The following is a 27,656-nucleotide window of genomic DNA, read 5'->3' as shown; positions in this document are numbered from 1 at the left end:
CCCCGGCGCGGCCCCGGCGCGGCCCCGGCGCGGCCCCGGCGCGGCCCCGGCGCGGCCCCGGCGCGGCCCCGGCGCGGCCCCGGCGCGGCCCGAGCGCTTCCGCCGCGGGGCGGGGCGGGCGGAAACCGCGGCCGGGCGTGCGCGGGGCGGCGCCGGGCCGGGCCGGGCCGAGCCGAGCCGCACCGCTGGGTACCGGCACCGCCGGGCCGGGCCGGGCCGAGCCGAGCTGCACCGCTGGGTACCGGCACCGCCGGGCCGGGCCGGGCGCTGCGCTACGGATTCCTGCGGGAACCTCCTTCCCACCGGGAAAAAAGGCCTGGCGTATGTCTGTGTGTGCATGTATATATGTGTGTACGTATAGAATTGTATGCTTTTATATATGTATCCGTGTATATATATGTATATAGGAGTATATCTATACATGCATGTGTCTGTATAGATGTATATATGTATGCATAGGGAAAGAACCGTTTTAATTTCGGTATATACATGTATGTATATCTATATGTATATAGGTGTATACCTCTATATGTATACTGTGTATATATGTATGTATACATATAGGTGTATATATGTATGCATAGGTACAGAACTGTATTTATATATGTGTGTATATCTATATATCTATATGTATACTACATGTATGTGTACATATAGGTTTATATATGTATGCATATGTATAGAACCGTATTAATAGATATGTATATATACATGTATGTATATCTTTATGTATATAGGTGTATATCTCTATATGTATACTATGTATGTATGTATGCATATGTATAGAACCGTATTAATAGATATGTGTATATATGTATATACATGTATGTATATCTGTGTGTATATAGGTTTATATCTCTGTATATATATGTGTACATATAGTTGTATATATGTATGTATATGTATAGAACCATATTAATAGATGTGTCTGTATATAAATGTATATATATGTATGTATATTTATATATTTATACTATGTATATATATTTTTACATGTGCATGTGGATGTATAGAACTGTATTAATAGATATGTCTGTATATAAATGTATATACAGCTATGTGTATGTGTATGTATGTATATCTTTATGTATGTATATCTCTGCATATCTGTATATGCATACTATGTATATGGTGTGTAAATATGTAGATGTGTATATGTGTGTGTATGTTTAGAACCATGTTAATAGATATGTCTGTATATATATGTATATGCATGTATATATATACATATAGATATGTATAGGATTGTTGATAGATGGGTATGTAGGTATACATTAACAGATCTATACCCACACATCAATATATATGTATGTGTGCATATATATGTGTAAACACACATATATATGTATATACATATGTATATATACAAATATATGTATGTATATGCATTTGTACATATATGTATGTACAGATGGATATATAAAATATCTATTATGCTACATGGGTGTTATATGTTCTGTGATACAAGTGCACGTATGTATAAATACATGTATGTCTGTATTTATTCGAGCCACTCTCAGGTGTGTGTGAGATACGAGCTGTGTGTACTACGCAGTGGAGGCAGAGTACAGCTCCGGGAGCGCCTGTGTGGGAAGCAGGGCTGCAGGAGCCAGTCCCAGAGGAAAACAGCTTTGCTGGGCCATGCACATGGGCAGGGCTTGAAGCACTGAGGGTTCCTGCACCTCTCTGCCTTTCCCAGTTAGATGGAGAGGTAAAACTCTTAGTGCTGTGCTGAAAATTGCTGTTTCTGTGTGCTTCCTCCAGGTGGGCCTGTGTGAGCACTGCGGCCAGGTGCTGACAGTCTCTGGCTGCGAGGGAGGACCTGGGATGAGTTTGAAATCTGGGCTGGCCCAGACTGTCTGAGGTGCTCCATCTGTGAATTGTCTGCACGCTCCTGGGCTTCCATCCTGCCAGTGTGGCACCTGTCACCTCTGGATAAAGCTGCTCGTCAGGTACTGTGCTTTGAGACAGCTGGCAAACCTTCCCAGAGCCATTGTGCCTTTACACATGGGCTGCACATCTTTATGTATATTGTCATGTGTTATGAGTAATGTTATAACTTTTTATATTCAAGAGTATTTAGATCTTAGTCTTTACATTTTATTAAGTAGCTATTGTACTCTGGGCCTATTGTCCAGGCTTTGTAGGTTAAAATGAATGAGTTGCTTGTTTAAAAGAATATTGTCATGAGATAATTGTATTTTTTTCATTAAAAATGTTTACACATTTTCTTTTTCTTCCTCCCTCTCAGTTTTGCTTTGCAGAGCAAGCTTCTGCAGAAAAAGAAGACTGGACCTGATTTCCCAAGAGGCTGTTGAGTCACGGGTCACATCGAGAGCCACTGTTGGCTGTGCCCATGTTCCTTGGCAGGCCATGCCATCCCTGCTGGTGACTGCCACTCCCTGCAGGAGGGGACCTGAGTGACTCCTGCCCCCTGGACACCTGTGTACCCCCGTTTGCCATTCAGAGCTGTCTCTTCAAGTCTACTGAGAACCAAATGGGAACCCAAGGTGCTCTGGAGCAGAAGCAAATGATTGCTGCCAGCCATGTCCCCAGCTGAGCGGGTCCCACTGCCCTCTGCCCCCGGGGCCTGTGCCAGTCTCCACTCTGGGATTTGCTGAGCCACAGGGCTCATGTTGAGCGTGTTGTGTTTTAGGGTTTTGAGGAAAATGCAGAGGCGGCACAGCAGCAACACGGACACCGTGCCTCCTGAAAGGTAAATCTTCCCCTTCTTCTTCCCTCCGTGTTCCTCTCCCAAGAGGAGGGCTCTTGATTTAAGAGTAGGGGGTGTTTTAGAAGATGAAAGTTCAAAATTGAGAAAGTCAAATTCATGTGTGTGGTGTGGCCGGGCTCTCTGCTCGAGTCTGGGGATTCTAGAGACAAGTTTACTTTTTTCCTTGCTGTCGCTCACTGATTGCTGCCAGCCACAGTGTTTCAGGGTGATCCAGGATGGCACAGCTGGCACACAGCTGGCTGAGCATGGGCAAGATGTGTGGAGCTTGGAATAGGGGTTTTGGATTCATGGCCCCGTCCTGTGGGGACCCTGAGCACTATCAGTGTGCAGGGATGGACCTGTGTGAACAGGAACCATTTACACTTCTCTTATTGAGGTGTTTTAAAAGTCTGCTGGTCTGAAGCTCCCAACTGCTCTGACTTAGTGTTTTATAAAGAGTTTGTGTGACCCTTTGCATCTTCCCAGAGTCTATCTTCGTGTATGTAATATTTAGAATACCTCTAATTTGTTTCTGTAATTATAACATCAGCAAGGGAGCCTTGCCACTGTTGTTGTTCTAGTACTAAATATTCCCTGGTGCTTTCCCAGAGTTGGAGTATGACTTTTAAAATTTTTATTCCTGAAGAAGAAACTAATCTAATTACTCCAAGACAAAGATAGAACTAACAAATTTCATTGCTCTGTTTGAGCTGAGATTTTAAGTGAAAGATCATTAGTAAATATTTTATTTTCTGTAGTGCTTTTGCCATTAGAGTTGAAGCCTTATGTCATGGCCATTGCTAGCATGGTACCATTCTTAAGTTCAGGGGAAAGAAAGCCATCTTCAGTTTTTTTCTACATGATGCTTCTGATTTTTAACAGGGTAAATACATCACCAGGAACATAGTGTGAAGTTTTTCTGACTGTAGAAGGAAATGCTGTTACCACTGGTCTTCACTTCTGTTAACTTCAGCAGCCTCACAATTTCAACAAAAAAAACTTGTTTGTTTATAAATATGTCACAGATTAATTCCTTCCTGCTGAAAGCACACTCGTGTATCCTGGCAATGTTATTCCAAAGGATAGCTGTGTCTTTATTTGTAGCACTGGGTTCCTCCCAGACTGTTTGTTACATTCCCAGCCATAAGCTGTGTATACACCCCTGAGTTCTAATGTTAGGTGTGAATTTAAAGGCCTGCCTGATGAATATTTTGGACCAGAGCAAGGTGTGCAATGTCTTGTTGACTGGATTCCTTGCAGAAGCCTGTGGAGATGCAGTGGGAATGGGGTGAAGCTACAAAAAGCCTTATTAGGAGTTTGCTTAGTGGGCAGGTTTGCCCAGAGAGGTTTGAGGGTGTCCCCAGAGGGAGGTGAAAGGCAGAGCTCTGTGCCCTGGGGAGGCTTTGGAACCCATGGGGGAGAGAAGGTTGAGGGCCCAGGCTGTGCTGTCTCAACTTGTAAGTGCTGTTCCTAAAGTCAGAGATCTCCCAGGATTCAAATCAGGAGAGACCAAGGCTCTGCAACACGCCCTACTTGTGGGCTTTGCCTCTTGCTGAGGTTTATTTGTTGTTTACTCTCCTTTTGCAGGTTAGAGAAGTGTTTGCTGTCTGCCAGGCATTTACTGCCTGGTGATCATTGTACTTGTTATTTGCATTGTTCCCTCTCACCTAAACTTTCCTTGTATTGACTTCTAGTGAAGAAAAAAACCCTGTTGACTTATACTGTTAAGATAAAGGTATTTAGACTTTCTTTTTGGAATCTGGCTGTATTCCAGCATGCTTAGGAAAGAATCAGTGGCAGAACCAGTTCTGCCCAGTAATTTGGGTACATCCATGTCCAATTTACCAAAAATATAAAAATAGAAGAATTTATCTGAACCTGTGAGTACATCCTTCACTTTTGTGTCAGGTCAGGGACACACAAAGCAGCTCTCAACACTTCTCTTCCCCTGGTGATTCTGTCTCTTCTGGTGCAGTTCATCAGTGGGCAGGTAGTGCTTATCCCAAAATAAAGACAGAGGATTTTAGGGGTAGGTCATTGCTTTGAGTTAGCTTGGTTAATTTGTTTGTTTATAGTATGACTCAACTTGGTCGTACAGTGTCAGGTTCCATGAGGTTTTGTATGTTTTTCTTTAAATACTCAAATCACTATAGACGATACTGGATTTGGCACTGGATGTATTATTTCTTTGTTTATTTCCAAAAGCAAGCAGGGTGTTTGGGAGCTTCATTCCTTGGTGAGGGAGCTGATGTGTTCTGGTCAGGTCTGGAGAGGTTCTCTGATCTGGTTACCAGCCTCCAGCTCTGCAGCTGAGACTTCCAACAGAAAATACATGGAAAAGCATCTGGAGACCTGGATGTTCTGAGAGTGTGGGAATCCTTAAGATCAGAGTTTTGGGAAAGCTGCAAAAGGCAGGCCTCAGAGACAGCAGAACTGTGATTAGAGCTAAGCATTAGCTATAAGGTTTGTCAGTAAAAAAGTTATATAAGATGTAGAAAGGGAGGACAAATAGAACAATGGTCAGTGTATTAATGCTTGGATAGAATAACTCCCTAAGCTACAGAAAAGTATATCTTGCAAAAGTATATCTAACAGCTATTAGGAAGCTCTAAGCTTAATAATGGAGCTCTGTGCAATTGTGTTTTAAGGCTTACAAGCAGGTATTGTATTTGAAATAAGCAAGCATTTTTTTAACCAATGTGCTTATAGTGGTTGGATAGAACTACTGTCAATATGCTTTGTGTGATTAGTGAAAAGGCTTTTAAAGTGATTTGTAACACGGAGTTCTTTGGCTGCTGCCGAAAACATGAGCTGCTGGCATCTTCCCATTGTCATAACCATGTAATGAGGCTGATGTTGAAGATGAACAGCTCGAGACAGTCTCAAGCTACATCAGGGAAGGTTTAGGTTGGATATTAGGAAAAAATTTTTCACTGAAAGCATAATAAAATACTGGAATTGTCTTCCTAGGGAGGTGGTGGAATCACCATCTCTGGATATGTTTAAAAAAAGACTGGACTTGGCACTTGGTGCTGTAGTCTAGTTGTGGTGTTAGGCCATAGGTTGGACTTGAGGATCTTAGAGATCTCTTCCAACCTCATTCTTGTGTGATCCTGTGGTTCTGAGACGTGTTCCTGGGCAGCCCCGTCCCGTTGGTGATGTGTCCCTGGGGCCGTGGGGAATGGCTGCACCCGGGGCTGGGCCGTCCCGTGGTGCTGACGGGACCCCGGCGCCTGTGCCCGCTGCAGGAGCCGCAGCCAGACGCTGAGCTCGGAGGCCAGCGTGGACGAGAGCGGAGTGTTCGAGAGCCTCAAGGCCGAGGCCGCCTCGCCTCAGCAGCTCTTCTCGGGGCTGGCCGGCCTCCCCGCGGCCTCCATCGCCTCCGCGCCCTTCCCGGCCGGGCTGGTGCTGGGCTCGGCGGCCGGAGGGGGAGAAGTGTTCATCCAGATGCCGGCCCCGAGGGACGAGGGGGCCGGCCGGGCCGAGGGGGCCCCGTTCCACCCCCGGGCGCCCGGGCATCACTTCCAGCACGGCCACCACCGCGGCTCCTCGCTGCTGCACATGGCCGGGGCCGACCGGCACGGCCACGCCGAGGAGGGCGCCGAGGAACAGGCCGGAACGCCGGCCCCGGCACTCTCGGAGCTCAAAGCCGTGGTTGGGTGGCTGCAGAAAGGACTGCCCTTCATCCTGATCCTCCTGGCTAAAGTCTGTTTCCAGCACAAGCTTGGTGAGCATTTGTAGAGCTTTTTGAACTGTGATTAGAGGGTGGTTGGGAAGCTTCATCAGGCTCTGATGTGCGATACGTTTATCCATGTGGCAGTGTCTAGATGGAGTCTAGCACGAAGGGAACATACTCAAATGCATGGGATAATGCATGTGATAAATTCCCCATAACTTTCAGTCCAGGCTGTTTTCATCCAGGTCAGATCCATCTGTTTCCTGTCCTGAGCAGTGCTGTTCCTTTTCCTGATTTCTCCCTGACATTCCTGTGAGGCTGAGGATGTTACTGAGGATTCTCCCTCAGAGCTCTCTCTAGGAGAGATGGGGAGAGCTTGCACTGGTGACAGCAAAGATATCTGTGTAGCACAGAGGGGTTCAGAGGGAGGAGACTCCTGTCTTGCAGGTAGGGTGGAGGGTGTGAAATCAAATCAGAGAGCGTCAGCAGTTTCTCCCTGACAGAGCCTTTCCCTGCAGGAATTGCTGTGTGCATCGGTATGGCCAGCACCTTTGCCTACGCCAACTCCACGCTCCGAGAACAGGTGGCTCTGAAGGTGAGTCTGGCATTTTACCTTCTTCTGTATGGGGATTTATGAAGGAGTTTTCAATGAGTTAGAGACAGGACCTCTGAGTTTTTTAGGTGATGTGATTTATTTTCTTATTTTCTGCATAGGCAGGAAGGGTGAGTTCGGCTCACATCTTCACTGCATGGTTTAGAAGGTCCCAGACCCCTAGCTACAAGGCCTTTTAAGGATTTATTGGCTAATAAAACACTGCCAACAAGGATATTTATGTTTTTGACTCAATCCTTACGGGTTTTCATCTTATGGACTTATGCTACAGTGTGAGCTTTCTTAGCCAGTCATGTTATGACACACAAACATGTTTTGTTTATCATGTTATGACAAACAAAAAATTGCATTCTAAATGTCTTGTTTAACCTTGTAACTACTTTTATTTTTCTTATATCTTAAATTCTAAAACTGTAAACCTTCCTCCACTTAATGTGTCTCTCCTTCAAACTATAAATCCACATTCTTGCTTCTAGCACCTAAGTTTAGAAGCCTTTTCCAAACTCTCAAATCAAATCCTGTGTTTAATTCTAAGCTTTGGTTTACAGGCCCAGAGTCCTGAGAATTCTCTGCATTTTGGATTCCAACACTTCTGTTCTCAGCAATCTTTTTCCACGCACAAAATAGCATCTGTGATTGCAATGTAGAGCTGAATGCATTTATATGTGCACAGATCTGTCTTCTCCTTCCTGTCTCTCCCCACTGATGCTCTCCCAAAGTCTTTGTCCTGCTTTTTTGTGAAATGTGGTGTAGTAAAACAAAGGAGGACAGGTTAGGGATGTTGTAATCTGCATCTCCCTCTGCCTGGCAGTGCTTATTCCAGGACTTCTCTGCACCTTGGTTTCCCATCATGTACAGCAGAGATAATGTTTTGAGACGTTCAGCTGCAAGATTTCATAGATGTATTGCTTGCTAGTAGCTTTATAATGCTCTGGGCATTAATATGCTTAGAATGTAAAGAAACCAGCAGATCTTCTCAGGTCTTCTGATCTTCTGTGTTTGGAGAACAGTTCAACAGCACTCAAAGCACAAGGCTAGAATTCCTTTTAGTCAAAGTGACCTGGGTGGCACAAGTGCATGCTTGTATCTGCAGCAGCAGTGGAGTCAGTGTGATGCAGCACTGAGTGAGCAGATGAATGGCACAGCCCAGTAACAGATTGCTGTTGCCTTGCACTCTGCACCTCTGGCCTTCCAGCAGTGTGCCCCTTGATCTGCCTCCTCTAAATCTCAGCACAGCAGGCCTGGCTGTTGAACAGCTACAGAGACCTCCTTTCTTAATAAATCAACTCGCAAGAAAAATGGGGGGTGTTTTCCTCTCAGGAATAAAATTTACTCCCCAAAGTTACCAAGGGCCAAGACTTAGGACAGTGACTTCTGCCATCCAGCTTGTCTGTAACTTTCCATATGTGTTGAAATGCAAAATTTCCACTTTTTTTGACCTTTACCTATTTGTTCAATCAAAAATGAACGTTCCAGAACCACCGTGCTTTATGATAGCACCCAGATGTGCTGCAGGTAGTGGTGGGGTATATTTGATTTAGCTGAGCCTTCCACTGAGTGACTTTGGGTCCATTTATAAGAATTGTCACTCCAGCCAGGTGGCAGCTCAGTATTTAGGATGATATGTGGAATGGACTTTTTAAAATCTGTTTGTCATACGTAATTTTAAATATCAGGGGATTTTAGGTGTTCCAAGAAAGATCCCAACTTTGAAGATGCATTCTGCAAGTAATTCTGTCATTTTCACCAGCTTATTTCAATTAATTTCCATTGAAAATGTTACATGAGAGAGAAGCATTTCTGCTTGTGTTTATGATGTCTTTACTTTGCAGACTACTTCGTAGTCCTGTGTAAATCAGCTAATTACTGAACACTTTGTTACATATTTGCATCCCCTGGGTTGGATTTTTCAGCAGTTGAAGGCTCAGCTCAAATCTTGAGATTTCCACTCAAATAACTGAAATAACTCTGCTCCTTTTCCTTGCTCAGGAGAAGAGGTCAGTGCTGGTTGTCTTCTGGATCCTTGCCTTTCTCACTGGAAACACCCTGTACTTGCTTTACACATTCAGCTCTCAGCAGCTTTACAACAGGTGAGCAAAATCTACATTGTACAGGATGGGAGCAGGTGATAATTGCCAGGGAGGAAAAGAGAGAAGCCCACTTCTCCCCCACACTGTGGGAGGAACTGTGTGCCCCTAAAGGATCTGCTGTCTTTGTTACATCTTTGTAATATAAATTCCAGTGCAGGAAAAGAATGTGTGTGTCCCCTTACAGGATTATGGTTCTGTCAATAAAGGACATAAGCAGTGTTTAACTGGGCCAGGGTGTGATGGTGTCAAAGCAGGGTGGATCCTTCCAAAAATGACCTCTGAATTCCCATTGTGACCACTGCAGCTGAACATCAAGTGCAGGTGTCAGAGGCAGATGAGGAACTGACCCAGTGATTTTCCTCTTCAGTATCTAGATTGGAGTGTAGGACAGGAGATGAAGCAGCAGTTTTACTCCAGTGTTCTCAGGGCACTTGAATCTGAGATAAATTAAGATAGCCTTGCCTTTCAAATCCTGACTGAGTTAGTTCTCAAATACAGAAAGATTTCTGCTCATGGATTTGATTCACAAGTTAATGTAAAGCAGACAGGAATAATCACAGGTAGGAAGCAGAGAAAAGGGGAGATTTGAGAAGGTTTCAATGTGGGGCTGAATGGGAGAGGCCAAGCCATGGGATTGTCTGGATGGAATGGAAAAGGAGGAACAGGAATGGCAGAAAGATGTGGAAGTGAAATCTGTTTGCACCACAGGGTAACAGGGTGTCTCTAAGAAGGTGGCCAAGGTTAAAAGCATGAATGGGACTAATTCAAAATAAAGGCTAAATCATCTAAAAGAAAGGGATTTTAGCAATCTGGGGCCATCTTACAGACAGTTTAGAGTGTGGTTTATTACCAGTGGGCAGGCTGGGCCACAGCTCCAGGAAAAGCCCTGTTCTGTGAGTGCTGCAGTGGTGTCATGCCCAGGCTGGTGTATCTCTTGCTTGCCAGACCTGGGACTATTCACAAGCCAGGCTTGTCAAATTATAAATGTCTGCTTCACTTTTGTTTCTTTCTTTCATTTTTCATATCCTTAATTTTTTTTTAATTATTTCTAGTGCATGAATAGTAGTAAAGTCTCTGATTCTGTTTCTGTTTTTAGGGTGTAATTTTGCCTGTTGTGCTGTGCCAGTGTTGTGAGTATTTTCAATTCATGTTCAGGCTTTTCATTTTGGGTTGGTTACTTTACTTTGCTTTTTTCTTTTTTTTTCCCCTTTTTTTTTTTTTTTTTTTTTTTTTTTTTTTTTTTTTTTTACTATTAAGTTGTTTTTGCTTTCTACCATGAGACTTTAGCAGGTAAATACCCTGAAGATGAATCCTGTTTTTTCAGTGTGAGTAAAGTCTAGTTTTTATTATTGCTCAGGCCAGTAGCTCCTGCCCATTGCTGGGTGAAATTCTTCTGTCCCAGACTCCACTCTTTTAAACAGCAAATATTCAGCCCAGTAAATGGCATTATGTAAAGGGCATTAATTTTTGGATCTTTGGTTCAGGTAAGAGTATTGACAGAGCCCAGCTCTTGTGCTTCAGGCAGTGGCCACTGTCAGAGCAGGACACGTGTGGAGTTCTCACCTTTGTGCTGTGGCTGGTGCAGTTTCCTGTGTCACCACTTTGTTTGGTGTGCCCAGTAGGTTTGGGGACTGTGCCCCTGTGGCAGAGCAGCCTCAGGAGCTGTGGGATGTTCCTTGCCCAGGGAGGCAGAGCTGTTCTGAGCAGGATTTGCCAGGACAAGCTGTGACACCCAGATCCCACGCTGTGCACTGTCAGCACCCCAGGCAATGGGAAAGGCAGGTTATGCTTGTTCCAAACAGACTTTATGGGTGTTTGGGCCCTGCTTTGTGCCACTGGGCAAACCTGGTGAGCCCTGTAAAAATGAGCAACAGCAAAGTCAGGAGGCCCAGAGGAAGCCCAGATCTGATTTGTGTCCTCCTCCTCATGCCCTTGAGAACTTCCCTGAAGTTCAGGACACTTCCTGGGCTCTCTCTAGCCAGCAGTGGATACAAGGAGCTTGAGCAAGCTTCTCCTCAGTGGTATTTGAGCTTTGGTGTCTCTTTCAGCCTTATATTCCTGAAACCCAACCTGGACAGGCTGGACTTCTTTGACCTGATGTGGATTGTGGGCATTGCAGACTTTGTGCTGAAGTACCTCACCATTGCCCTGAAATGTCTGGTCGTGGCCCTGCCCAAGATCATCCTCGCTGTCAAATCCAAGGTAGGAGACTCTCCTTGAGGCACACACCTTTGTCTTTGATAATCTGATACCTTAACCACACATTTGCAGCATGGAACCAGAGAATCAGGGAATGGTTTGGGTGGAAAGAGACCTTAAATCCCACCCAGTGCCACTCCAGCCTGGCCTGGGACACTCCCAGGGATCCAGGGGGGCCCACAGCTTCTCTGGACACCCTGTGCCAGTGCCAAATCTGGATGGAAGAATAAAACCATTAACATCTGTTGCTAAACCTTTGGCAGAAAGTCACCTGGCATCAAGGGGTGGTTTTTGAGCCATCACAGACCTGAGCAAGGGTTTGGTACTACCAGCAGCGATTAAATTCCAGGGGGTTGAGGTGAGCATTGCTTGAGGAGGAATCAGTGCTAGAAGCCAGATAACTGCTTTTCTCATTAAGTCTTGTTTTCTGAGTGATCTCTGTAAATTCACATTTCTGAAGCAGGAAACTCTTCATTTCCTGGGAAGAAATTGCAAATATTTGTCTCTTTGGCTTCCCACTTAGGTGAAAGAAGTAACTGGGTTAAACTGAAGACACAAAAGACAGCACCAGTTCTAACCATAGGAGAAAAAAAAATAATTCAATGCTTCACATATTTAAATGTTTATGAAACCACATGTAGACTAAGCCTAACTTTTAAAAGTTTCTCTCTCTTATTCAAAACACCTTTTGAGATGTTTTTATTTCACATCTCTCATGCTGCCTCTTCCTCCACTCAGTAGTGTCCCCATTTCAGGGGCAGATGTAGCAGTGTATATTATTTGCATTCAGCAAAGAAACCTCTGGCAGCTGTTGGGATGAAAGGCACTTTGCCTTGCAAGGTACCAGCAGTAATTGCTGCAAGTCTCAGGCAGGGCACTTCAGGGGGTGCCTAAACTGGGAATAGTTTTGCTTAGAAATGACATGGGTGGCAGGGGAGTTGAGCAGTTTGTTCCTGCACAGCAGGGCCATCTGAGATGGTTATTAATTTATTTCTGGCAATTGTCCAGCTTTTTTTTTTTTTCCCCTTCTATTATTATTATTATATTTTGGGAGATTAATGTGCTGGGTCAGAGCATAATCCAGGCTGGGGAGGGAGGGAGAAGTGATGTGAATAGTCTTCCCAAGATAAATGGCAGTGTTGGAAAAGGTTCACAGCCTTTGCTTGCTTGTCTGAGAGCCATCCCAAGTACTCATTAATCCTTGTCAGGAGAGAAGAAAGAGAGGGGGTCTTTATTTGCAGCTCCAGTGAGAGGCTGGTAGGATCACATCTGTCAAGGGCCTGTAATGACTCAGAGCACAGATGCTTCATTTTTAATACCTTTTTCTGGAGAGAAATGTGTCCCACTTTTTTTTAAGCCCCTTTTTGTCTCAGCATGTTGGGGATGGTCTCTCTGTCCCCTGGCACTGCTGGTACCCACCACCAGATCTGGGTTTGCTTTGGGGGTTCTCTCCCCCACTCTGCAGCCTTGAATCCAGCCAAGCATGAGATCTGGTGTAACAAATTAAGCAAGGTCAAACTGGGATGGGAGGGCTCCAGGGGAACCACAGGACACCCTGGAAATGGTAATTGGTGATCACATACATAGCTGAGCTCCTTCCCTGGGCCTGCTGACCCCTGGCCTGCACAGGTGAGGGATTTAAATGGAACCTTTTGCTCAGTTAGAACACTTCTAGTGCAATTTATGCACATTAACTTTGACCAGCATTTTTATCAAGTTTTTTCTCTGAATAGTTGCCAGGTACAAAGTTATTTACTCCTTCCCAATGTCCTCCAAGTAATATTTCTGCCTGAAGCCCAGCTTGGAGTTTATGAACTTCTGGGTAGTTGTCACTTAATGGTAACAGGCTGCTGGAGAAATAGGAATTTAACTCAGTAGAGCTCGATTTTTTCAAGGTGAGTATTTATATATAGTGAGAAGGTTTTGTGCCAATTTAACTACTCAGAACAGCAGCCTCTTGCTCCCCTGGTAGAGGGCCTGAAGGTTGCTGCACTCTCAGGGCTGGAGTTCAGCACAGGGGGATTTAATCCTCAACTACTGGCAGTCAGCAGTAGATCCTAAAACTTGCCCTTGGATGGGATATGGGGAACTTTAATCATCCTGCACTCAGCCTCTGAGCTGGCTCTTTGGATTTTCCTCATTCTGGAAGTTGAAAGGCACTTGCAAAGCTAGCCTGGCTTTTCCTGCTGCTCCTCAGGATCCTGGTCCTCTCTGAATACTGGGTGGTTTTTGCTTTTATTTATCAGTCTTTATGTCCCCCTCATTCTTGTCTGTAAACTGAACTCCAACAATTGAGTCTTTTCTCAGAGATTAATTCCAGATCTTATTATTCTCTTCTGGACTGTCTTCATTCCCTCCCTGCTTTCTAGACCATTTCTCCAACCTGTCAAGGTGAATTTGGAATATAATCCTTCTTTCCAGTTGTGCTCACAGCTTAGTGCCAGCTGTACATTACTTTGTTCCATCAAGATCATCAGTGACAACAATGAATTGCACTAAACTCTGCTTTCATCAGTTGGATGCATCTTTTCGTTTTGAAAGAAAACACAGGAAAAATCTGTGTTAGAACACTCAGTTCCCCCCATCCAAAATACCTGGGTCATGTTTTCCTAGTATGGCCCATCACAGGAAGGGCCTTTTTTGTTGTAAACTTCTGTGATTTGTAGCATCAGTTTCTGCTTTAACTGAGAGAAAGGGAACTAAAATTGAGGGGCAGAAAAAGTTTGTCTTTGCACAATAGGCAAAACCCATCATCATGGGTGCTTGAAGTGTGAAGCATGAGAGCTGCTTTATTGTGAGGGTACAACCAGCCAGAGTTCTCCAAGCCTGAGCAACTCAGAAATTCAAGATCTCTGCAAGCAACTCCTCCAAAGAATGAATGAAGACTTAAATTTTGATGAAATAACCCCAGAATTTCCCAGGTTCCAAACCAACCAGGAAAACAGAGGCACCAGGAGAGGCTGTGAGACTCCAGTCAGAGTGGAATGCAGGGAAAGAAGAGCTTGTGAATTGGAGAGAAAAGCAGGAGAAGGAAGGTAACCCCAGCATCAGACTCATCCCAGAGCTCTGTGGAGTTTCCAGAGGATCCCACCTGTGCTGGAGGTGTCCCTTCCTCCCCCCAGCTGTGACAGGGACACTGAGCTGGGTACAAGTTTCAGTAACAGCTGAGCTCATCATTCCTTTGGAAGGGAGGGCTTGGCTGAAGGCTCTCCATTAAAAAAGGCAAATAAGATCATTTGGTTCAATATAAAATGAATTAAAGTAAATTAAACTGCAGGAGCCATGTGGCCTGCAGAGGCTTCCATTGTTGTGCACACATCAAGGGCAGCTTTTCATTTTCACTGCTAAGGAATGACAGCTTGAGGGGGGTGGAATTCAAAATCAGGAAATAAATAATAAAAAGACACAGTTGCCAAAGATTTCACTTAGGAAATCCCAGGTGCCTGCAAGCTTCCCATCCCCTCCTCATGTTGTCATCAGCAATCTGAGCTGGATTAGTGAGTGAAACGTGGGGGGAGAGAGAAAGAAAATTAAACCAAATAGGACTGTAAGAAATTGTTACCCCCAGTTCTTGGATCTGTGTGTCCCTATCCCTATAGGGGCAAAGATACCATGGATAATTTAATACATAAGAAAGGCCCTAAGTGAGAATTTTCTCTTCATGCTCAATGCAGAGCCAAGTTACAGGGGACTGCATTTCCAGGAGAGTGAAAATGCAGAAGGAGAACACTGATGTTGGCCCCTCACTGTAGCTTTGAAAATACTTGCTTGGTGGCTTTTTCCAGTGGATTGTTTTATTAGTGCTTTTCATTTTAAAATTACCATCTCATCAAGTCTGGTCAGAGAAAACCTGGCCTGGATGTGGCAGCAATTTCAAGTTCTGCACTTGGACCAAAAACCTTCTTCAGGTGTACATGATATTTCCTGTCACAGATGGGTACAGCTCTGCCATGGAACCTGGCACATTAATTTCCATATTCCTTCTGAACCTGCACAAGACAGACACAGAACTCTCTGGAGAGAGGGGTAGGGATAGGGAGGATTGACAACTTGGAAGAGAGGAGGTTAGGGAAGGGCTTGGGAAAATTGGCAACTGGGAAAGGGAGGGGATTAGTGGGGAGAACAGGGAGCAAACACGGATTCAAACCAAACACACCACAACACTTCACGGACAGCAGTCTGAGCTTGGGTCCTCTTGGGTCACAGGAACTCCAGGATGTTCTGCAAGGACTTTTCCCTGCTGCAGCTGGGACTGATGTGCTGTCCCAGAGTCAGAAGTGTGGGATTTATTATTTACAAAATTAAAAACTAACTGAAGCATAAGAGCAGGTACTGAGGAGTGGGGACTCCTCTGTCCCCCTCCCTAAACTTGCTTTGCAAGTCACTGCTACTGAACTTTTTAAAAACCATTGCTCTTCAGTGGTTTCCCAGTTTAACTTGCCAGTTTAAGGTACAAAAGTTGGGATTTTCAGAAGCGTGTGCTAACTAAAATTTTCATTTTCCCCTCTAGTCCCACCTTGACATTACTCTTCATTAGTCCTGCATGGATTTTCACCAGCATCCTCCATACCACGATGCTGTTTACTGGGTAAATCTGGGAGTTTTCTCTGTTTTACTGCTCCTACCCAACACCTGATCTATTGGCACCATGACCTGGAATCTCAGCAGAGCCTGCTCTCCTCTGATCCAAACTGCCAGCAGGACTCCAAAGCTTTTTGAAGCACGTTTCAGAATATGCCCTAATGCTGCTGCTGGCAGCAGAACAAGTGAGACTTGGAGCTTCCCTCGAGTGCTAATCACACCTTGCAGTTGCCTCATTGCAACTTCTCTCACTTCTCTTGCATGCCCCACTCTGACTGCGCTGTGTCAATCCTTGCTGTGCCTCTGTTCCTCGTGGGGAGGCAAACTGAGGCAGAGCCTTATGGCAAGGGAGACTGCACACTGAGCCCTGGGGGAGTCTGCAACCCACCCCCTTTGCTGTGTCTAGCTTGGGATTCAATTTTTAATTACACTGTTCCATGGTATTTTTCTGTGAGGCTTCTCCCCTCCACCACCACGCCCCAAGGATGAAGGTGAGGGATTGAAAGAAGCTGTTGCAGTAACTGGAAAGTTCACAGGAAACAAAGAGAAGAACGTTCTACAAGTTCAAGTTGAGTTGCTACACTGGAGAATTAAATCCTGTCCTTTGCCAAATAATTCTTGTGTGAATCTAGAGAAGTCAGGTAGAGCTGCAAACTGAAGTCAGGGCTTCTGCTTTTAATGGTAATGTGATCTAGAAAATGAAGTGCTTTATAAAAAGTCTAATCCCAACACCTCAGCATGGACACCAAAACACCCTTGCCTTGACCTTTGTCTTTCTGTGTCTCAGGTTCTCATTTAGAAAATGAAGAGAAAAGCTGTCCCTGAGCTCAGCCAGCAGCCTGAAAATAAAGAGATTTTAAAGTGTTTTCTGTAATGCTGATGTTGTAAAGGCACTGAAGAAATTCTAGGAATGTGCTCCTCTGAGCAGAGCTCAAATGGCAGGAAAGGATCAGATGCAGGTCTGCCATCAGGTAGTGAGGATGTAACAAAATACCAAGAAATTCCGTGCAAAAAGCTTCAGTGCAGTACAGACTGAAACTCTGCATGTACAGAAGGGAAAGTGCAATTGTGTGAAAATGCTGATTTCCCCTCTTTCAAAAGAAGGGCTTGGTTTGAATTGTAGAAACGGTATTTCTGTGTGGTGAAGGAGGTTCAGAAAATGGGGGGGTTATACACAAGCCATTGACTTGTGGTTTTGACTTAGCACTGAAAAAAAGGAATCAAAATTTCACCATGTGGTATCTGAGGCTCATCAGCAGAGCTGCTAAAATTAGATCCCAGCACAGCCCTTCCCCACGTGTGCTAATGAAGTGTTTGATAGCAGCAGCAGCTCCCTCGGAGGAAGCAGGGCCAGCACTGCCCCTCTCACTTCTGGGCCAGGCTTAACCCTTGGTGAGAGCAGAGCCTTTCTGCTGTTCCCTACCCCCAGCAGGAGCCATAATTCCAGGTAATATCCTATTTCATCTCTGCAGTTCAGCTCCCACACAGCCCAGTCCTGCTCTGGGGCTGGCTCACAAGCCCACCAGAAAGATTCTGCTGATCTTAGAGAGCTCTTCAGGCTCTCCAGTGCATTCCAGAGGAAATTCCCAGATTTACACAGGTTTTTGTGACATAGGAAAAGTCACCTGACAGAGACAGCCTTGCCTTATTTCTGCTGTGGTGCCAAATCAGATGCACAGGAGAAATAATTATATTTGTGCTTCATATAACACACAGTTCTAATCTTGAACAAAGAAAAAAAAAAAAAGCTGATGTATTTTAGCTGGATTTTTTCAGACAAAATACAGCTTGAAACAAAGATTTGACTTTGAAAAATGTAACCTAGATAGCTAAGAGATAACAGAGCTGAGTAGTGGCAGACAGGTATGTTGAGTGTGCTTCCCACTGATGGGTGCTGCCTGCAGTAAGTTGGTGCTATCAGAAATCTACATTTTACTGCTGAAATTGTGGGGAGCAATCCTAATTTTCCAGGCTTCTGGCTCAGAAGGAGGGCCTCACTTCTGCATCAGCCCTTTGTAGGCTGATTATTTCTGATTTTCTGGCACTTTTCCTCATTTAAAAAAGGGGCTGGTGTGGTGCACTGAGCTGCCTGAAGTTTCTAGTTCTCTTGAAATGATGCTCAACTGCCCTTGTACTGCTCCCTCCCTGCTGGAATAACTAAATTTACCAACATTTAATGGTCAGGTGGGTGCTGCTAAGGGGCTGCAGGGAGGGGTACATCCCTTAAAACATCACTTCACTCTTGGGAGGCTGTCAGCAAGCTTCTAGCTGCTAAAAAATCCTGCTACCCTGCAGTTAGCATCGGAAAGGGAGGAAAAGGGAATTCTGGCAGCTCTGGGGAGGGTGCAGGAGTTGTTGGGTTGGATGCTGAAGTTTGTCACTTGCCCTGGGGCTGCCCCAGCTTTCCCCACACCTCGCTGTGGGCTCAGGGCTTTCAGTGGTGGTGAGCAGGAGCAGCTGGGGCAGGCTCCAGCCGGGGTGTGGGATGCGGGATGCTGGATGTGGGATGCAGCAGCTCCGGCTGATGCAATGGGACAGCAAGCAGTGACCTGGCCCGGCCCCGCGGCAGGGACGAGCCGCAGAAAGCAAAATCCGCTGCCTTTTTCTTGCTGGGAGCTTTCATCAGAGCCCTGCGGAGGGACGCGGTGACAGCGTTGTCATTTCTGGCCCAGCAGCGCCCAAAATAAACCATGATTGCATCGCTGCATCGGGCTGGGAGAGGCCCGAGTGCTAATTGAATAAATCGGGGCGGTTCCGACCCCGGACTGCTGCTGCTGCTGCCCCGGGTTGTGCGGGAGAGGGGACGGGATGGGATGGGATGGGGATGGGAATGGGGTGGGATGGAAGGGAAATGGGGATGGGGTGGGTTGGAATGGGAATGGGCACGGGGATGGGGAGGGATGGAAAGGAAATGGGGATGAGGTTGGGGTGGGGAATGGGGTGGCATGGAAGGGGAATGGGCTTGGGGATGGGAAGTGGTGGAAAGGAAATGGGGATGGGAAGGGAAATGGGGTGGGTTGGAAGGGAAATGGGGATGGGGATGGAGTGGGGATGAGGATGAAGATGGAGTGGTGATGAGATGGGGATGGGGATGGAGTGGTAATGGGATGGAAGGGAAATGGGGATGGAGTGGGGTGGGATGGAAGGGAAGTGGGGATGGAGTGGGGTGGGATGGAAAGGAATGGGGTGGGATGGAAGGGAAATGGGGATGGGGATGGAGTGGTGATGGGATGGAAGGGAAATGGGGATGGAGTGGGGTGGGATGGAAGGGAAATGGGGTGGGATGGAAGGGAAATGGGGATGGGGATGGAGTGGTGATGAGATGGGGAGGGAAATGGGGTGGGATGGAGGGGGGACGGGGTGGGGATGGGGATGGGGAGGGAAGCAGCCGGGTCCGATCGCAGCCGCTGGTGTGAGCTCACTCGCGTCCCGCGGGACATGAGCTCACTGGCGTGCCAGGGCTGTGGGGAGGATGGAGGATTGCATGGTCGGGAGCTGCAGGACGGCCTGCGAGTGATCTCATCGCAGCCCCCGGGGAGGGGCGCTGGCTGCTGCCAGCCCGGCTGCGAGGACTCAATCCCATCCCCACCTCAGCAATTAGTGATTGGCCTGCGATGACATCACTGATGACAGAGCTAACTGGGACAACACAGCAAAATTCCAGGGGAATTTCCCCTTCTCCAGGAGCTGAGCAAATAAAAGGATTTTGACAGGACAAATGCAAATCTTTCAGCCCAGATAATGTCACTGCAGATTAAGCATCCTTCTGGACTCGGCTAGCCACCAGCTGTCCCTGTAAACAGCGTGGGACAAAACAAACTGGGGGTGGCCCTAAATGAGACACTTATTCAGGCTTTGGTGAAGGTTGACAAAGGATGTTGTCCATTCTTTGAGTCTCCTTTGAGAGAGAAGCATTTCAAGCAGTACACTTCCCCTGCCCCCAACCTTTCCTTCCTCGAGGTCTTCTGGAAGGTTTGGTCCCTTTGAGTTTTAAATGCCCTGAGGGTTTAATTTTCAGCACCAGTCTTTTTATCTGTGCACTGCCCACCCACCTGAGGGGGAGGGGAAGGATGCTGTCAAATGAATTAATTTGATTCTTTGGGATTATCTAAAAAATTGTCATGAAGAGTGAGGTCACTTAACATTTAATCCCTGTACCTTCAGAAGGGGTGTAAGGTCAGAGATCTAACTTGCTTTCCTTTTCTCACTACTAATAATATCTACAGATCACATAATTTTAACCTTTGGTTTTCTGCAGCATTGTCCACACACACAATGTATTGCCTATCCATAACCTGCTCTAAAGTTTATAATTCCAAAATGCTGCATAGCAGATTTTATTAATTCCAAATTTCAAGTTTAAGTTGACAGTAAAAAAAAGAAGTGAATATTTCAGTGGCTTGTTCTGCTTGTGTTCAGCTGAGCCCTGTGGAGGAATGAAGGGATATTTATCCTTTCTGGGCACAGAGCTGAGGGGCTGCAGAAAAAGCTGCATCTCATGAGTGAGATCTCTGCACCATTTAACAGTGCAGTGATCAGTGAACAGCAGCCCTGCACAAATTAAATGTTCTTCTTTTGACTTGCTGGTAATAACGATGGTCTCACTTGCCTGCTTGTCTTGCAGGGAAAGTTTTACCTGATTATTGAGGAGCTGAGCCAGCTCTTCCGCTCCCTGGTGCCCATCCAGCTGTGGTACAAATACATCATGGGGGATGATCCATCCAGCAGCTACTTCCTGGGTGGCATCCTCATCATCATGTACAGCCTCTGCAAGGTGAGCAGCACCTGCTGAAATCCCCTGGGAGCTGGGGCAGGAGCAGAGGGGGCAGGGGCAGGGAGCAGCACAGCTGAAGGGACAAATGCTCCTTTGGTTGTGGCTGTCCCTGCCCAGGAGCACCGCCTGCTTCAGCTGCCAAAGGCATTTTGCTGCCCAGCATGTGGGCATTGCTGGGCTGGGGGAGGATCTGAGCCTGCTCCCAGGGTTGCATCAGACTCATGAAGTCATTGCTGCTCTGCTCATCCCTCTCTGCAGAGGCTGCAGGAGCAGGGGAGCTGGTCCTGGGGGAGCAGTGCTGGCTGGCTGCACACCTCCGGATGTCACACAAAGGCAGGCTGCAGACACTCACATGGCTGTCTCTGAGCTTTCCTCTGCCACTCACAGCTCTGAGTGCAGCAGGGAGAGAAAGCAGCAGCCAAGTCCTGCCTGGATAAAGCAGGTCCTGTTCTAGGTCCTGCTCTGGCTGATACAAGTGATGGGCAGCAGTAATTCATGTTTCCTCAAATATAAGAGCAGAGTTGGTACAGTTGTGAGTAGGTGTGATTTAGTCAGAGGAGTCCCAGGTCTAGAAATAATTGTATTTCCAGTGGTGTGTGTTAAACCCTGCCCAGGGGCAGAGCAGTAGCTGAAGCAAACTGTGATAAACCAGATGTTCACCCCTCTGAGAAGGGCCAGGCTTGCTCCATCCCACATCCCTGTCTGTGCCTGTGGCTCTGCAGGAGCAGACTAAAAAAATGAGGAACAGAGAATATATCCAAGCTGGAAACAGCTCAGAGGAGCAGAGAAATGCTGAATTACAGAGTGTTGTGCAGGAATAGGGTCCTGCAACCCCTCCTGTCGAGGACGTTACAGTTCTTGGGAGCAAATCAGGCAGAGGGGTCATGGCCAGTGCTCACAGCAGCTCAGAGCCCCAGCCAGGAGCAGAGCAAGCAGTGCCAGTCCAGGAGCACACGAGGCCAGTGCAGCTGCCTGCACAGCCCTCAGCCCCAGCTCCTCTCCCTGTGCTGGGGGGAGGACTGGTGGCCCTTTCAGAGGTGTCATTGCCTGGAGCCACTGCAGTGCCCACCCCCCTGCTCCTCTGGCAGCTCAGGTGTGCAGAGCACAGGTGGGCAAGGACAGATTTCAAGTGATCTTGCTTGTTCCCTGCTTGCAGAAGTAACTCAACACCTGGAAGAGGGATGCAATTCCACGTGCCATTTCTTGCACCTCAGAGTGGGGAGATGCAGGTGGGGAATTCTGCTCCTTGGAGCAAGGGGAGCCAAGCTCAAAAGCACAGCTGGCAGGGTCAGAGAGAGTCCAAGAACTGCAGGGCAGAGCCCAGCAATGAGGCAGCTCAGGGGGAGGATGAGGAGTCACCCCAGCTGCTGGGGGGTGCAGAGCAGGGGAGCTGCAGTAAGGCACAGCTCAACTGGACACCAGCACCTTCAGAGCACAGCTCAGTGCCATGGTTTGAACAGACAGGTGTCTGCTAGGAAGGCAGGAGCCTCCCCTGAAATGGAAAATGCAAACCCCGTCCCTCCAAATTATTATCATTTTGAAATTAAGGGGCTCTCAGGTAAAGATGTGAGAGTAGGAATAACAGTTCTTTATTAGGGAAGAAAATAAAAGTAAAATAAAAATGCAGTAATACAAAACAAACCACTGCCAGAGTCAGAGCAGCCCTGTCCCCTGTGTGTCAGGGAGGTGGCTCAGCCCCATCCCAGGGGGGCTCAGCCCTCCTGCAGTGCCAGCTGTGCTTCTGCTGGAGCAGGATCTGCACAAGGGGGGAGTTTTCCTCTGGAGCTCCAGGGCTGGGGGAGATGGGCCTGGGCTCCTCTGGGAATGCAGGGGGAAGAAAGCTGCTCCTCTGGGAATGCAGGGGAAGGAAGCTGCTCCTCTGGGAATGCAGGGGGAAGAAAGCTGCTCCTCTGGGAATGCAGGGGGAAGGAAGCTGCTCCTCTGGGAATGCAGGGGGCAAAGGCTGCTGTGCTGTTCCCAGGTCAGATTGGATCCAGGTAGGAATGCTTGGCTCCTCCCCTGGGCACAGCATCTCCCATGGATGATGGAATTTTCTCAGCCATGCAGGGACACTCAGTGGCCATGGACAGCAGAGATCTCCTGGAGGGAGGATTGGCTGTGGGAGAGATAAAGGAAAAACTGCCCCATGAACAGCAGAGACCTGCCCCAGCTCTGACAGATGGGGCTTGAACACAGATCCCCAGCTAAATCTTGCGTTTCTGACCTAAGACACTCAGCCATGAGCTGAGGCCTCCAGGGCTGAGCTTAACTAGAGCTGCTGGGCCCAGGGGCAGGGGCTGTGGGAGGAAAGCCCAGGTGAGGCTCCTCAGGGCCTGGCAGAGCTGGGAACAGCTCCTTAGGGGTTAACTTGATGTTCCTGTCCTGTGAAGCCTTTCTAGGGAGTGTTGGGGTGATCTAGATTGGAAAAGCCTTTTGGGAAGTTTGTGTCCAGGTCAGGGTCAGCCCTGTGTGCACACCAAGACTTTGTCTGGAAGGGGAAGGAAAGGGGGAGCTCCTCTCCCAGAGCAGGGCACAGAGCCCTGGCTGTGCCCATCCCATTTCCAGTCCCCAGAGCTGCAGCTCCAGCTCCTTGCCTGAGACACTGAAAACATCCCCAGAGGAGTCCACATTAGCAAAGCCACAAACCACATTAAAGAACCACAGAAGCCAGTTTGGCTCTGAGAGCTCCTGGCAGAATTCCAGGGCTCAGCTGGGGCTGGGGCTGCATCCCCTTCCCCTGCACAAGGGCAGGAGGCTGCTTGGAGCTGTGCTGGTGCCTCTGTCTGCACTGTGGAGCCACCAGCCTCTGGTTTTGGTGGAGAAATCCCAGGTGCTCCCACACAGAGCATCCAGCTTGGATTTGTGCCTGTCCTGAGCAGCAGCACTCCCCGTGTGGGACCCAGTTGTGAAGTGATGGCTGGAGCAACAAAAATGGGTGAGAAGTGGGTGTTGGTCCTCTGAAACACGCAGCTTTTGAGGGTGCAGGGGGGGATGAGGGGGGAATATGGGCTGGGAGAGAGGAGACATTGGAGCAAAGGCACTGGAGTCATGCTGGAAGCACAGCAAGCAGGAAAAGCTGGGACTTGCACTGGGAAAGAAAGGGCTGACCCCCATCCTTGGTGGGAGGTGGGATGCCTGAGGCCGTGGGCAGCCCCAGGTGGTGGCTGCTGAGTGGAGCATTACTGGAAGGAGCCTGGGAGCCCTGTGTGTGCTGCCTGGAAGCATCACTGGTGCCTGCCTTTGCTTCCCCATGCACTGCAGGATGAGCTCATTGGCATTCCCTGCAGTGAGCCCACTCAATCACTCTCACCAAAACCACTTCACCAGCAGCAAGCCAGCTCCTCTCTCTGCCTCTGTGCCTTTGCAGTGCTGCTCCAGCTCTGCAGCTGCAGCATCACAGCCTGCCCTGCCCCGGGTGACAGCCAGGCTGTGCCACCAGCCCCAGCTGATCAGGGCTGCTCCTTGCACTGTCACTTTTTCACATCTTTAGTTCAGTCAGTTTTCCCTGTGCTCTGCCAGCAGGTAGGGGAGAAAGAGATGATGGCCTGGGTTAGGTTTTCAAGCTATTTTCATTTTCTTTCCCCCTTTCCTCTTCCCCTCCTCTCCTTTCCCCATGGGAATGGGTTCATTTTAGCCCTTCCCTGCTTAGTGGGGTGGACAATTGTCCCCAGCCCAGCCTGGTGCCAGCCCCTCTCTGTGTCCTGTAAAGTCCCCACTTTGCACTCAGCTGCTCCCAGAGCTTTTCTGGCCACCCTTCCCACTGTCAATTCCCATTTATTACATATTTCATGATCACCATGAAATCTTTTTTGGCACTATTGTTACTTCTTCCCCTCTGAGTATCCATTTGGAGATTGTTTGCTGAGTTTTTTGACTCACACACACATACACAGAGGTTTTGTGAAAATTATCTAAAATGGGATGTGCTTTTTGCAGTCTTTTGACATCTGTGGCCGTGTGGGAAGTGTCAGGAAGGCACTGAAGGTCCTTTGCACCCCCCAGGTAAGGAGTTAAACGTGGAGTCCCAGAGGTGGAACCTTGTTCTTGCTGAATGATAAAATGGAAAATTGCTCAGGACCACAGAATAAAACAATGTTAGCCCACGGCTGGACAAGCTGGAGGCTCCTGTCAGGGGTGTCAGGGACCTTTTCTGACATCTGCCCTGCCCCAGCTGTGGTGGGAGATTGTTCCTGTTCTGTCTGACTGGAAGCTTTGTGTAATGTGGATTAATCCAACTGCAAGGAGCTGACAAAACTTTGTAGTGCAGAGTGTGGCAAGGACTTTGTGGTGCCTGATGTGCAGTGACATTGAAAGAGACCCTGCAGTGCACAGGAATTATCCCAGGCACTGCATTCCACAGGGCTGATATTTAGATCTGCTGCAGTGACTTACATTTTTTAAAGAGTAAATCAAAGGCTGTAGAGGAAAAGAACCTCATCAAAGTTAGAACTTGCTTATTCCCTGAGCTTGGGCTGGTCATTTTCCCTCAGCAGGTTTCTGTTTCCCCTAAATTTGTTACAGTGGGAGAAGCAGCATTTACCTTCCCTGTATCTGAAGGGGAAGTGGGTAGCCTGTGGGCACAGCTGCTGCTACTCTTTCTTCTATTGTCTCCTGCTTGCTAATAATAACAATAATCCCTCCCTCCATCTAAACACCCCTGCAAATGATGCTGAATTAATCCTCTCAGCTCCCTGTTGAGCTCATTAAATTCCATTATCCTTGCTGCACGAGTGGAGGCCCTAAAAGATGGAGTCAGCTCCAGGGGAGGGGCAGACAGGGAGCACAGAGCTCCAGACTCCTCTGTGCCCACATCCCCCTTCCCCACCGGTGACAGGACACTCTGGGGGGACCTGGGGGTGAAAAGCAATCTTTGTGCACATTTCCCCTTCCAGCCCTTTGACGTGGGGTCTGTTTCTCCCCACCTCTCCCTGACAGAGCTATGGAGCCCGTGCCACGAGCCAGCAGTGCAGTGAGGCAGGAGACATCTGTGCCATCTGCCAGGCAGAGTTCAGGGAACCTCTGATCCTTCTGTGCCAGGTAAGCTCCCAAAAATCCCTGCTGCCATTCCTGCAGTGAGCTCCTGCAGTGGGGAGAGGCACAGCCAGCCTGGGAGCTCCTGAAGGCCTTTGCTGCCTCTTGGTGCAGCTCCTGGTGGGTCTTTATTGCCCTGGGTGGCCACTGGGTTGTGGCAGCTGATGGGGTGAGCGTGGCTGTGGGATGGGCACAGCCTTGTGGGGCAGGGACTGCAGACCTGGGGCTAGAGTGAGCAGAGCTTTACCTGCCCCTTCAGAGGGCTGGGTAGATTTAAAACTCCCTTTTGATAACAGGGTTATCAAAGAAAGCCATGCTGTGCACCAAAGGTGCCTCTTAGCCTTGCTAAGAGTGAACATCTGTGCAGATGTTTCCAAGCTGGAAGCCCCAAGAAGCTGCTTTGGGGCCTGCTTGGCAGAGCTGGGATTTGAGGGGTGACATTGCTGCTGACTCCTCATGTGTGGAGGAGTTCCCAGCTTCTCACAGCTCCTCGTGCTCCCTCCCTGCCCTTTTCCTGCTCTCCCAGTCTGGGGCTGGATGCTGTGTGCTGGGGAGAGGCCAGGGAGGGCTCAGTGCAGAAACCAGAGGATGAGAACAGCCATTTACTGAAAAGGGGGAACTGGGACTGCAGAATAAAGCAGATGCAAGGAGCAGGGGGAAGAAAGAGATTATTAGAGCTTAGTGAGGACTTAGGGTAAAGGAAAACCCTCTCAGCTCCCCTGTCAGTCCAGGTGTTGTAGACCTTTGCAATGTTTCTTTTTAGTGGTGTTATTAAAAACCAGAGCTTTGGAAAACTGGGGTTATTTCCCACACCCTGTGAGTGCCAGCTGCACCAGCTGCTTCCCTGCTGGTGGTGTGTCCAGGTTTAAACAGACAGGTGTCTGCTAAGGAAGGCAGGAGCCTCCCCTGAAATGGAAATTGTAAATGTAAACCCCCCCTCACTCCAAATTATTATGATCTTTGAAATTAAGGGGCTCTCAGGCAAAGATAGGGGAATAGGAGTAACAGTTCTTTACTGGAAAAATAGAAAATACAAATGCAATAGTACCAAAAAAAAAAACCCCACTGACAGAGTCAGAACAGGAGCTGACCCCTGTGGGTCAGGGAGGTGGCTCAGCCCCATCCCAGGGGGGCTCAGCCCTCCTGCAGTGCCAGCTGTGCTTCTGCTGGAGCAGGATCCTGCACAAGGGGGGAGTTTTCCTCTGGAGCTCCAGGGCTGGGGGAGATGGGCCTGGGCTCCTCTGGGAATGCAGTGGGGAAGGAAGCTGCTCCTCTGGGAATGCAGGGGGAAGGAAGCTGCTCCTCTGGGAATGCAGGGGGAAGAAAGCTGCTCCTCTGGGAATGCAGGGGGAAGAAAGCTGCTCCTCTGGGAATGCAGGGGGAAGAAAGCTGCTCCTCTGGGAATGCAGGGGGCAAAGGCTGCTGTGCTGTTCCCAGGTCAGATTGGATCCAGGTAGGAATGCTTGGCTCCTCCCCTGGGCACAGCATCTCCCATGGATGATGGAATTTTCTCAGCCATGCAGGGACACTCAGTGGCCATGGACAGCAGAGATCTCCTGGAGGGAGGATTGGCTGTGGGAGAGATAAAGAAAAAACTTCCCAAAAAAAGCAGAGAACTGCCCCAGCTCTGAGAGATGTAAATAGAACACACACCCCATTTCCAACCTGAGACCCAGTCCCTGTGTCCCCAGCACGTGTTCTGTGAGGAGTGCCTGTGCCTGTGGTTCGACCGGGAGAAGACGTGTCCCCTGTGCCGCTCGGTCACCGTGGAGACGCTGCGCTGCTGGAAGGATGGCACCACCTCTGCCCACCTGCAGGTGTACTGACAGCACCACCTCTGCCCACCTGCAGGTGCACTGACAGCAGGGCAGCTCTGCCCACCTGCAGGTGCACTGACAGCAGGGCAGCTCTGCCCACCTGCAGGTGCACTGACAGCAGGGCAGCTCACCAGGCACAGAGCAGGAGGATCCCAGGATCCC

General features: G+C 48.1%; 1 protein-coding gene across 1 annotated transcript; it reads left to right on the top strand.

Annotated features, from left to right (window-relative positions):
• The first annotated feature begins 172 nt into the window (after positions 1-172).
• Positions 173-27,656, top strand: RNFT2 (ring finger protein, transmembrane 2). Its single transcript, XM_077787122.1, has 12 exons — positions 173-321; positions 1,765-1,952; positions 2,252-2,716; positions 5,962-6,440; positions 6,908-6,984; positions 8,992-9,092; positions 11,141-11,294; positions 20,497-20,646; positions 24,583-24,648; positions 25,582-25,683; positions 27,369-27,494; positions 27,601-27,656. The coding sequence occupies exons 3-12, from the start codon at positions 2,634-2,636 to the stop codon at positions 27,607-27,609; spliced, it is 1,347 nt and encodes a 448-aa protein (XP_077643248.1). The 5' UTR covers positions 173-321; positions 1,765-1,952; positions 2,252-2,633; the 3' UTR covers positions 27,610-27,656.

Source organism: Lonchura striata, chromosome 18 (genome assembly GCF_046129695.1).
Source record: "Lonchura striata isolate bLonStr1 chromosome 18, bLonStr1.mat, whole genome shotgun sequence".
NCBI lineage: Eukaryota > Metazoa > Chordata > Aves > Passeriformes > Estrildidae > Lonchura > Lonchura striata.
Note: the sequence above shows the minus strand (reverse complement) of the source record. Positions and strands in the feature narration are given on the sequence as shown.